The sequence below is a fragment of the Danio rerio genome, chromosome 17, assembly GCF_049306965.1.
Source record: "Danio rerio strain Tuebingen ecotype United States chromosome 17, GRCz12tu, whole genome shotgun sequence".
In the NCBI taxonomy this organism is placed as follows: domain Eukaryota; kingdom Metazoa; phylum Chordata; class Actinopteri; order Cypriniformes; family Danionidae; genus Danio; species Danio rerio.
In genome coordinates this window covers 16968619-16981341 of record NC_133192.1, presented here as the reverse complement: position 1 = coordinate 16981341, position 12723 = coordinate 16968619, and the positions used below count along the sequence as shown (strand labels likewise).

The window sequence follows — 12723 nt, the reverse complement described above, 5'->3', positions numbered from 1 at the left end:
ATTCTTTCAGTGTAGTGGATAGCACAATCTTCTCACAGCAGGAAGGTCACTGGTTTAAGCCTTGGCTGGGTCAGTTTATGTTTTTGTGTGGAGTTTGCGTGGATTTAATCAATTCATCAACAAGGCATTGGCGCCCACAAAACTGCCACTCACTGGATATTTTCTTTTTTTGGAACATTCTCTGTAAACCCTAGAGATGGTTGTGCGTGAAAATCCCAGTAGATCAGCAGTTTCTGCAATACTCAAATCAGCCCAACTGAAAGTCACTTAAATCACCTTTCTTCCCCATTCTGATGCTTGGTTTGAATTGCAGCAGACTGTCTTTACCATGTCTACATGATTAAATGCATTCTGTCGCTGCCATGTGATTAGCTGATTAGAAAGTTGCATTAACAAGCAGTTGGTGTACCTAAAAAAGTGGCCAGCGAGTGTATATATTAGTATGTTTCTCTGCTTGTGGGAAAAGTTGTTTGTGATGAGCATCATATGACTTTTTTTTCTCTCAATGCTTGTGGTTGTGTTTTTGTCTTTGTAACAAAGTTATGTGTATGTGTCTATATTAATACTTGAAAAGACTAGTGTATAACAATCAAATTAACTAATAAAGTATGGTAGTTTACTGTGAATCTTTGAAATAAAACCAATTGTGTAAATTGTGTACATTTTGATTCTCATACTTAAATATTAACAGTTAAAAAAACAAACAAACAAAAAACTGGTATATGTGGTTCCCAGAATTATTAAAGGTAACATTTTGGAAACCACGGCAGTCAGTTTTTTACTGTAAATTTTACACATTTCTGTTTTAGCAGTGTACACTAACCTCTTGTGTGCGCTCTTTGGTGGCAAACGACTCGCTATCGCCATCAGAAAAAGATCCAGATTCGTCACTGGAATTAGTGTCGTATGACTTCTCGCACTTGATTTTTGGTGGCCCCGACGTGCTATGCTCCCGGTGTTCGAGGGCCAGACAACGCGCCATGGTGGAACAAGGAGAGGTAGAGAGCTCGAACTGGGGCAGGCTGGAAGGAGAGCCTCCACTGCCGTCCTCTGCATACGAGTAGGAAGAGCATGAGCTGGAGGTTCTGACATGGCTATCGGCACGAGTCGAGCGGGAACACATTTTAATGGGCACCGGACAACTGCTCTTAGGGTGCCGGCGATAGGGCAAAGAGGGATCTTGAGAGGACGAAGTTGGGGACAGAGTTTGGGTGCAGGGAAACGACTGGCTGGATCCTGCCCACAGGTCTTCTGGAGTCTCCTGCCCCAAACAACTCTCATCAGGATATGAATGTGTGGGCGCCAAATGGTAGGGGCCTCGAGAGGAAAAGATGACACTTTTTCTGTCGTTCTCTTGTTCGGGATCTTGTGAACAAATCCTCTCAAGAGAAAGCGATTTGAGAGACACTCCATCGGGTAATTTCTTTGACGAGAGTCCTCCAATAAAAGCCTGATAGTCCTTTTGGAAGTCAACCTGTTGTTCCTGAACTGTGACAACCTGTTGTTCCCGAAGTGGAGAAGTTCTGCTGGAAAGCTGCAGGTCAGTGGAAAGACAATGATCTGAAGATGAGACTTCCTTTTTAACAAGGGAGCGCAGGCACACCGGTGATCGTTTGCTTGCTGGGAATTCATTGGGTGTTGAACTAAGTTGCCTTCCATCAAACTCCATTTCTATGTCCATCTCAATTACTTTACCCCTGACCGGACCATTCTGTTCCAACTCAGACAAGTCTAACGGCACAGAGACTTCCCCATTGACTGGTTCTGCTTTTACCTTGGAGAGATCCAGGCCTCGGGCATTGCTGCTGGTGACGGTGTCCTGCAGGGAGCCTTGTAAGCTTGAGGTACTGCTGTGCGAAGAGGTGCTTGTGTTGTGCTTGGCGTGAACCTGATGGTACTTCCTATATTTGGGATAGCGAGGGAGGTCAAAGGGCTGAGGTTGGTCGGATTGATGCATTTTCATTTGCTCCGTTTCAGAATGCAACCTTGATCCGAACAGTGGTGGTTTGGAGTCCCTCAGCTGCACTTTTGCATCCTCTGTTTTGTTATTATGGTGGTTCTGGAGCAGGGTTTGATTTGATGGGGGACTGGTGCCCTCTAGCTCACTCTTCATCTGGGCCTCTAGGAAGCGGAAGCAGGAGTCTTCTAGGTTGTGCATTCCCAGAAATTCAGCACAGCGCATGACATCTTGGATGTTATCCCGGTTGAGGAGCAGCTTGGCGGTGTATGCAAACTGCAGCAGAGGGGCAAAGCCTTTCTCTGTGATCTAGAGAAACAAAACAAAACAAGTGGGCAATTTAATGGACTACTTTGTTTCATCATAGACCACCATTGTTACTTCAGATTTCCTTTCAGCATTTTAAATTTGTTTTCCCTTAAGTAATTTTACAGTAAATAATAAATATGCACAGACAGATGATTAGCAATCATCAAGCCTTTCTATGACACTGATAAGAGACATGAAGCAAGAATAAAACACTTTTCTTCTTCTTTGTTTATTAGCAGATTCTCTGTTCTTTCTTTTGATAAATCTTATTTTTTCTTTAACATTTCAACCACAAAATAATTTAGGAACCATGGAATTTTCAAGGATCAACTCAAACAGATAAATGCTGCTAAAATGGCTTAAATCCTTATTTAAATGCATTAAAGCATAACACAAAAACTGAAATGATTTTAAATGCAACAAGTTCATTTATAATACACAACATGAAAAATACATAATTTAAGGTTTGCATTTAAATACTCAGCATTTTTAATATTTTTACATGATGACTAAGGCTAGTTAAATGTATTTAATAGGGTATCTGCAGATTGATAAGGAAGGACTTTTAATTTGTCAGTAACCTGGGTTCAAAATTTTATGTCGAACTGTATGCCATTATAAAATCAGCGTGTTTAAGGTCTATTTTCTTTAAAACCAGTGATCTTCACTGCCTCATTGACATACGATATAAAGTGGGTCTCGTATGTACAACCATTACTACATTACCCCAACCCCACCCCATTTCTTTAAATATGACAAGTTATTTCACCCCAGTTAAATGTTTATCACAAAAAATCAAAACTTTGCTTATTCAAAAGTTATTTTGTAGCATTTTGACTTTTTTTGACAGGACAGTAAGTTAACAAAGTGAAGTGGGAGAAAGAGGGAGGAAAGGTCCACAAAAACTTTGGATGCCCAGAGCGCTTCTGCACTATATGTCACTATAATCGCTAACTCCTTAAAAAAAAAAAAAAACATGTCAAGTTACAATAAAAAAAATATTGTGTAGAAAAATATGTAAAGTTTGAGTAAGACCTACTGTAATTTTATTCATTCATTCATTTATTTTATTTTCAGCTTAGTCCCTTTATTAATCTGGGGTCACCACAACGGAATGAACTGCCAACTTATCTAGCATATGTTTTATGCAGAAGATGCCCTTCCAGCTGCAACCCATCACTGGGAAACATCCATACACACTCATATACTACGGACAATTTAGCTTATTTAATTTACCTCTACAGCATGCCTCTGGACTGTGTGGAAAACCGTAGCACCTGGAGGAAACCAACGTGGAGAGAACATGCAAACTCCACACAAAAATGCCAATTGCCCCAACTGAAGCTCGAACCAACGACCTTCTTGCTGTGAGGCGACTGTGCTACCCAATGCACCACCAAGACGCTTTAAAAATGTTTTGTAAAGTTACAATAAAAAAATATTGTGTAGAAAAATATGTAAAGTTTGAGTAAGACCTACTGTAATTTTATTCATTCATTCATTTATTTTATTTTCAGCTTAGTCCCTTTATTAATCTGGGGTCACCACAACGGAATGAACTGCCAACTTATCTAGCATATGTTTTATGCAGAAGATGCCCTTCCAGCTGCAACCCATCACTGGGAAACATCCATACACACTCATATACTACGGACAATTTAGCTTATTTAATTTACCTCTACAGCATGCCTCTGGACTGTGTGGAAAACCGTAGCACCTGGAGGAAACCAACGTGGAGAGAACATGCAAACTCCACACAAAAATGCCAATTGCCCCAACTGAAGCTCGAACCAACGACCTTCTTGCTGTGAGGCGACTGTGCTACCCAATGCACCACCAAGACGCTTTAAAAATGTTTTGTAAAGTTACAATAAAAACATTTGTGTAGAAAAATATGTAATGTTCGACAAGACCTACTGTAATATTATGAATAACTACAAATTAAATATTGCTTTTTATATAAATATTATATGTACATTAATTCCTGTGTATTTTCAATAATATAGTTATGTGCATTTACTTTAAATACAGTCAGGGATGGGCAGTATTTATGATACATGTATTTCAAATACGAAACAGTATTTTGCAATTTGTATTTGATAGGTTTGATGAAAGTGGCTTAATATTTTGTATCAAAAGACTTTAATGTCTTGTTTTTTAGTATTTTCAAAATACTATGCAAGAAGTCTATGGTACATGATGACATCTTAAAAATGTGGCCTCTGATTGGTGCTTTCTAAGTGATTTGCCTAAGCTTGAGATCAAAAACAGAACAAAAGAAAGTAACTGGTGAGGGTATATTCAGGAGCAGGTCAACAACCATTGAAAATAATATACTGAGCAATGCTAAAACCAGCAATATATAATGGCTGTGTAGTGTACAATTTAACATCTTTACTTAAGAAATGTGATGAAATAAAATATCAGTCCTGAAGAACAAGAAGAGGAGCTTCAGAACATCATCAGTCTCAGTGCTGCAGGTGGAAATGCAGAGGAGCTTAAGAAATATAAAACACCTAAAGATCGTGTACTGGTGTTTTTAAGAGAGTAAACTGAAAGAATGCTAGGAGAATATAATGCACAAATAATGCATGGATTGTAATTTGTAACTCAAAGAGAAAAAGAGTTTGGGTTACGAGTCTAAATTCACTAACCATTAAGCCACAACTCCCCTCTATAGGTGGTAAGTGGTAAGGACTAGTTGGTGCTATCCGCTTGTTAAGTGTGACGTCACTCGAAGCGGCTTCCGGGTCCAACCGCTCTATTCAACTGCAAAGGAGCTGAAGTTAATTGATTAGCATTCTTGCTGTCAATTGGATTAGTTAAAATATTATCATTGTAAAGATCTCTATGTTGAATTTTCTTTTTATTTGTTTAATTTATGTAATTTATTTTTTAATTTATGTTATTAGTTACTTCTGTATTTTTTTGGATGTCATGTTTAAATTGTATATTTATTGTTCAATAAAAAATAATAATAAAAAAAGCGCTCTATTCAACTGAATGGGGAGACTCATGAAATTTTAATAATAAATGTTTACAAAGATTTAATACTTTCGAAAATCACGATTGCAATATATATATATGTCCATGCCTAATATCCAATGGTCAGAAAGTCATTCATTTTTTTAATAAATTGTAAAATTTTGGTATTTGTTATGCAGCAAGCCCAGAGATTGTTGTGTACACTATGATTTTATATAAAATTAACTTTAATGTGTGATAGGAATAAAAAGTGATCATAAATGAATGTAATCTCAACTCATGAGTGGCGGCTTGGACCCGGAAACACTATTACATACGTCACCACTTAACAAGCGGATTAAACATCGTTTACATCTCTTCTACTTAAGTCAATTTAATGGTGCAGGGATTGATCCAACAGGCCTGTGAAGACATTTCATACTCTCATTTAAAAGTATAGTGTAGTATTCTTAAAATGCAAAAATTTAGTATTTTATTTTGATACAGTTGTCTAATTTGGCTTTTTTTTTTAGTTTATTTTGATACAATTCATGTAATTGCCATTTTATTTTAAAATACATTTCAATGTATTTTTGTCCAGCCCTGCTTACAGTAAATCCAATATAAAAAAAAATACTAAGTGATTTAAGGTGAAACTTAATTTAAGTGTGAACTGTAAACTAAAGTGTGACATCTTTCAAGAAGTGAAACCAAAAATTCTGAATGGCAGCAAAGCTACAAGGGAATCCCAAATACAAACCTCATGACATCTTTAATCCCCCCCAGAAATGCGCAGTCAAGAATCCTTTTTAAGACCTCCAAATGACTGAAAATAATCTGCTTATCCTCAAATCACATTTTTAAAAATGCTACCTGCTAAAGGTTTGAGCCCGCCATCAAGCTCTTACGTCAGGTTGATAAAACAAGCAGAGTGTCAGGAACAAAAATAAAGCGCCCTCCTCATCACATTCAATCACTCAGTCTCTCTCTCGCAGGTATCCACGAACACTCGGGGCAGCGCAACCACATCAAGAACATCATCTTTAAAATAGAAAACACAGCTCCCCCAGACATTCCGTCAGTCCTCCCAGAGCTGCTAATAAATAGAAAAGCTAGAGGGGGGAAAATGCTGAGCATTCGCTGGATCTATTTTCAGCTGGCATCAGCAGCTGCCGCCTGCAGAAGCATGTCTTTATGGAAGCCAAGCGCCATATGAGACTCCTTTAATGTTATAACCAGCAATCCTAATGAGGGCAGCAGGCAGGGACGCATGTACAACACACACACACACAAAGCAGAAAGCAAAAACTCGACACTATAAGATCAGCGTGACTCTGAGGAGAGGGAATGAGATATGAAACCAATTTTCTGGTCATTACAGAATACAATCTGACATTAAGTGTTTTGAAGATGAATGATAATTAATATATAAGCATAGGCGTCTGACATATCTGGGATATTGCAATATAAGTTTGAGGTTTGAGATCGAGCAAAGCACCTCGAGTGTTACAACACAGAGGATCGGCCATGAATAAATCATACTTCTGAGAGGCAAACACAACAACATGAGAGCAATTATAAGAACTCAAAGAAAGTTATGGATGGATGATGAACATGTTTTCTGCTCTGACACACTGCTGCTGGACTGCTCTGTGTTTCTACAACAAAGAAGCACTTTTGTTGTGATACTGTATTCTTAAAAGAAAAAATACTTTGAAACAATTGGAATTTATATATTTTTGACATCTAGATTTTAAACTGTTTAGACTTATGTATTAAATATCATTTATTCCTATGAATCTTAAAACTAAATTAAGCATCATTGCTCCAGTCTTAAGAATCTTTAAAAATCCAGTCTTCATTCTAGTTAGTCTAGCAGAGTCGTTTTGATTAGTTATTTCAGAGTAGAATTATAGTATTATTATTAATGTTATAAGAAAAATATTCCAATGGAAAAATATTCTGGATCTGACTAGTCATTCATTCATTTTCCTTCAGCTTAGTCCCTTTATTAATCAGGGGTCGCCACAGCGGAATGAATGCCAACGTATCCAGCATATGTTATAGACAGCGGATGCCCTTCCAGCTCCAACGTAGTATTGTGAAACAGCCATACACTCTCATATGCACACACTCATGCACTATGGCTAATTTAGTTTAATCAATTCACCAATAGCAGATGTCTTTGGACTGTTAGGGTAACCGAAGCAACCAGAGGAAACCCACACCAACACGGGGAGAACATGCAAGCTCCACACAGACATGCCAACTGACCCAGCCGAGGCTCAAACCAGCAACCTTCTTGCAGTGAGTCGACAGTTCTAACCAAGGAGAGACCGTGTTGTCCCTTTAGAATGTTTATGCATTCTAGAATTTACATGGTTTATTCATTTTATTTTTAAAGATGTAATTTATTCTAGTGAAGGATAAAAAAATAAATAAATAAATAAGCATTCTTGCTTCACTCTTAAATGTCTTCAGAAATTATTCTGATATCTTGATTTTAATTATTTAATTTAAATTCATTCATTCATTTTCTTTTCAGCTTAGTCCCTGGGGTCTATTAATCTGGGGTCGCCACAGCGGAATGAACCGCCAACTTATCCAGCTTGTTTTTACGCAGCTGATGCCCTTCCAGCTGCAACCCATCTCTGGGAAACATCCACACACACGCATTCACACTCATACACTGGACAATTTACCCTACCCAATTCACCTGTACCGCATGTCTTTGGACTGTGGGGGAAACCGGAGCACATGGAGGAAACTCATGCGAACGCAGGGAGAACATGCAAACTCCACACAGAATTGCCAACTGACCCCACCAAGCCTCAAACCAGCGACCTTCTTGCTGCGAGGCGACAGCACTACCTACTGCGCCATCCCATTTTATTTAAATTAATTAATTAAATTATTTAATAGTAGCATTCTATTGTTAGTAGCATTAGTTTACTTATCAAGTATTGATGCTGCATTTTTAATAATGCAAGAAAACTATTCTGGTGGATGATGAAAAAAGCATTGTTCAGGAATACTCAAATTGATTTATTTTTGAAATCTAAATGTTAAACTATCCCTAGTAGTTGTTTTAAGATGTAATTTATAGAACTTTAAGCATCATTGCTTATTATTCAAAATTATTTTAAAGGGTACCTATTAATTAATTCCTTACATTTATATAGCGCTTTTCTGGGCACTCAAAGCGCTTTACACAGTGGGGGGAATCTCCTCATCTACCACCAGTGTGCAGCATCCACCTGGATGACGCGACGGCAGCCATTTTTGCGCCAGACCGCACACTACACACCAGCTGATTGGTGGAGAGGAGACAGTGATGCAGCCAATTGAATATGGGGATGGTTAGGAGGCCATGATGGACAAAGGCCAGTGGGCAGATTTGGCCAGGATGCCTGGGTTAAACCCCTACTCTTTTCGAAGGACATCCTGGGATTTTTAACGACCACAGAGAGTCGGTACCTCGGTTTAACGTCTCATCCGAAAGACGGCGCTCACTGAGCAGTATAGCGTCCCCGTCACTATACTGGGGCATTAGGACCCACACAGACCGCAGGTTGGGCACCCCCTGCTGGCCTCACTAACACCACTTCCGGCAGCAACCTAGCTTTCCCATGTGGTCTCCCATCCAGGTACTGACCAGGCGCAGCCCTGCTTAGCTTCAGTGGGCGACCATGTGAGAGTTGCAGAGAGCTAGCTGCCGGCCGTATTTTACCCCTTTTACAGAATGTAAGATAAGCTTTTGGTGTTTCCAGAATATGTCTAAAGTTTTAGCTCAAAATACCCAGCAGATTATTATATATGTAGAATCTGCCTGTTTTGGTGTCTAAGCACAATGTAGCTTTTTCCGTAGCCTGTGGCTTTAAATGCAAATGAGCTGCTTCTCCCTGCCCACCACTCCGACATGCGCGTTTGCTTCTCATGCATTAAGTCAGATAAACAGTCAGTGATAGTCAAATATACAAATTAATTTTATTTGATGTATTTTTGGTGGAGTCTATTCAAACCTTTCTGAAATGATGAGTCACACAAATGCCAACTGCAGTACAGACACAAACACGCACACAAATTGGAGTTTACTGACACCATGCAGCCATGGTGATTATAGCAGTTGAAAATGACAAAGCAATTTCACTCTATTACAAATATGCTCTGTTCTAAAATGTTTTAATATTTATAAAATTCATTATTAGGGTGCAGCTGATCACAGAGGGTTGTAACATGTTTTAATCCCAATTTCTTTGCAAAAAATGTTCTGTGGACATCTGTATACATGTTATTAAAAAAAAAGGCACCTGTCAATCAATCAATTCGGCAGGCGGCGAAAACCTCAAAATCTCTTTTATTTGGATCTTATATTAATGTCAAGAAAAAGAGACTTGTTTCTATTACTCCAATATGATTGTGGACACACTATACATACAAACAGTTCTGTCTAAACAGCTGTTGATTTTCATCACAGGTGCCTTTAAATAGAAATTCCTTGTAACATCAATATTTTACTAGATATTTTGCAAGATACTAGTATTCAGCTTAAAGTGACATTAAAAGGCTTAACTAGGTTAATTTGTTTAATTAGGCAAAATATTGTATAACGATGGTTTGTTCTGTTGACAATTGGAAAGAAAAATATTGCTTAAGGGGGCTAATAATATTGACCCTAAAATTGTGTTTAAAAATTAAAAACTGCTTTTATTCTAGCTAGAATTAAACAAATAAATCTTTCTCTAGAATAAAAAAATATTGTAGGAAATACTGTAAATAAATCCTTGCTCTCTTAAACATCATTTGGGAAATATTTGAAAAAGAAATTCACAGGAGGGCGAATAATTTTGACTTCAATATTATGCAGCAATCTTCAGAAATCTGGTCAGTCACGCATGTGTGTGAGTTTTTCAGCATGGGTCATTCAGACGGGCTGTTGATCATGTTTTTTGTCCCATTCCTTCACTCACCTTCATTGGCAGGCTGATGAGTGGCTCGTGTTCTGTCGGTCCCCGCAGCAGCAGTGAGAAATACTGGCTACAGGCTGCCAGCACTGCCCTGTGCGCGCGGATCTCCCTGCCCTCCACCAGCACCGTCACGTCACACAGGACGTCCTGCTGCCGTTGCTCATTCAGACACAGGAGGATGTTCGCACAATGCACTGTCGACTCGTACACATACATGGGAGTGTCAGGCTTCTCCTCCATAGACATTCCTTGCTCAGAGCCTGGGGACAAAAGTAAACGGACATAATGTATGAACAAAACATTACTTGGATATAAACATGCCGATACACAAGTAGGGTTGTTCTGAGTAGTTCTGTGGGTCTCATCTATCAAATCTGATTTTTAATTTGTATTTTCTACTGGATTCAAGTCAAGTGATTAGCTGAGCCACTCTACAGCTTGACTTTCCTTTTCTGAAACCATTTAAGAGGTTTATTGGCTGTGTTTTGGATTATTGTCTTGCTGAAATGTTCAACCTGGTTTCATCTTCATCATCCTGGAAATGTAGATGTCGGACTGAAGCAGCGAATATAAATTTACACTGACAAAGGGCAGAGGCTTGCTGAAGAACTACTGAGAGATTTCAGCTGCTGTCTGGGCTTTCACTGCCTTTTTACAGCTCCCTTTCTTCATGTGTTCAACACTTTTTCCCTGTGTCATTTCATTATTACACATGACTTCATTTGTAAACTAATTAGTTTTGTTTTCTTTGCATATATGGATTTATTTGGTTTGCTATCAACATCCGGTGAAAAAGTCAACAGCACCTTTAAAAAATGAATTTTTTATCCGGAGCACCCAGAGGAAACCCACGCAAATGCAGGGAAAACATGCAAACTCCACACAGAAACGCCAACTGACCCAGAAAAGGCTCGAACCAGTGACCTTCTTGCTGTGAGGCGACAGCAATACCTACTGCGCCACTGCGTCGCCCCATTAAATTTAAATTAATTAATTGGTCACACTTTACAATAAGGTTCATTAGTTAATGTTAAGTAATGCATTTACTAACATGAACAAACATTGAACAATGCATTTACTACAGTATTTATTTATGTTAATAAACGTTAGGTAATGAAAATACAGTTGTTTATTGTTAGTTCATGTTAACCCATGGTGCATTAACTAATGTTAACTAGCATGGACTTGAATGTTAATAATGCATTAGTAAATGTTCAAATATGATTAATAAATGCTGTACAAGTGTTGTTCATGATTAGTTCATGTTATAAAATGCATTAACTAATGAACCTTATTGTAAAGTGTTACCAATTAATTAAATTATTTAATAGTAGCATTCTATTATTAGTAGCATTAGTTTACTTATCAAGTATTGATGTTACTTATCAAACACCTTTAAAAAAAGCATTTTCTGAAAAAAGTGGTGACGTGTTCAATACTTATTTTCCCTGCAGTATTTTAAACCATAAACCAATCCAATACCATTTTTTAAAATCAGAATTAATGCTGCTAACAGCAATTTCCTAAAGTAATTTCTTCTTTCTAGTAAAGAATGAAAATGAAAATGTGCTAGCAGCACGTGCACTATTTCAGACTGGCCAACCAGCCACAAAAACTGTTGATTTGACAAATATTAGCAACGTTTACAGGAGTAACTAAATAAAGCATTTGAAGACTTGGCACCTTGCCAAACAAAGGTTTCGCTAAGGCTAGAGCATGAGCCATCACAAAATCTAATTTTGGAAAGGTCATTCAATCGAAGCATTCAACCAAAGTTATTCTTTTAGACAACCAGCCACCGTCAGTCCTCAAAAGATGTAAATTTTGTCACTTTATTAAACATTTTGAACCCCGGAAATGGAGTGTGTGGTGGGGGAGGGGGGGGGGTAAATTAAACAGAAGTAATAAATTGTAAATAATTGTAGACAGAAGTAAATAATGATGACTTCAACTGTATATTTCCTAGATGTATATACAATACGCTGAGCCCAGGAATTAGGAAAGGAAAAAAGATATCAGAACATCTCTATATTTAAGAATACAATATGTATGGGAACAACTGATAACGGCATCGAATTAATGCATACCTGTTGTGGTGATACGAGATGGTCATTAAAAAAAAAAAAAAAAAAAAAAAAAAAAAAAAAAAAAAATCACAAACATTTTACAAAAATTAGTTAACCCTTAATCTGGCACTAATTGAAATACTTATTAAAAAAAACCCTGCAGAGTTTCTGGGGGTTATTACAATATTTTAAAACTTATGATATTTTTTAATATATTGTAGCCATTGAAGTTACTGTATATGATTCCTTCCCTGATAAAGGGTTAAGACATTTCTTAAGATAAATTCTGAGAACTTCATAAGAATTGTTACATACTCCTTTAATTATAGAGTAATATAAATTAATTACATGTATTTACTATATGATTCTGGTTAGAACATGAATTGTGTTTAGGTTTAGTTGCATGTAATAATTAAAACCCATAATTACTGTAATTACTATTAAAATGGCACATGGAAGA

The 12723-nt window shown here is 37.5% G+C and overlaps 1 protein-coding gene across 11 annotated transcripts in view; it reads right to left on the bottom strand.

The window, feature by feature from the left end:
- bach2a (BTB and CNC homology 1, basic leucine zipper transcription factor 2a) overlaps positions 1 to 12723 on the bottom strand; it is a 65832-nt gene that overhangs the window by 16293 nt on the left and 36816 nt on the right. For all 11 annotated transcript variants that reach the window (XR_012393288.1, XR_012393289.1, XR_012393290.1 and 8 more), the window contains exons 2-3: positions 10201 to 10457; positions 824 to 2266 (exon numbers count right to left, since the gene is read on the bottom strand). Coding sequence is in view for 2 of the 11 variants with exons in the window: in XM_073928333.1 (XP_073784434.1) it covers positions 824 to 2266; positions 10201 to 10457 (1700 nt within the window). In the remaining 9 variants the exon portion in view is untranslated. The remainder of the gene's footprint in view (positions 1 to 823; positions 2267 to 10200; positions 10458 to 12723) is intronic.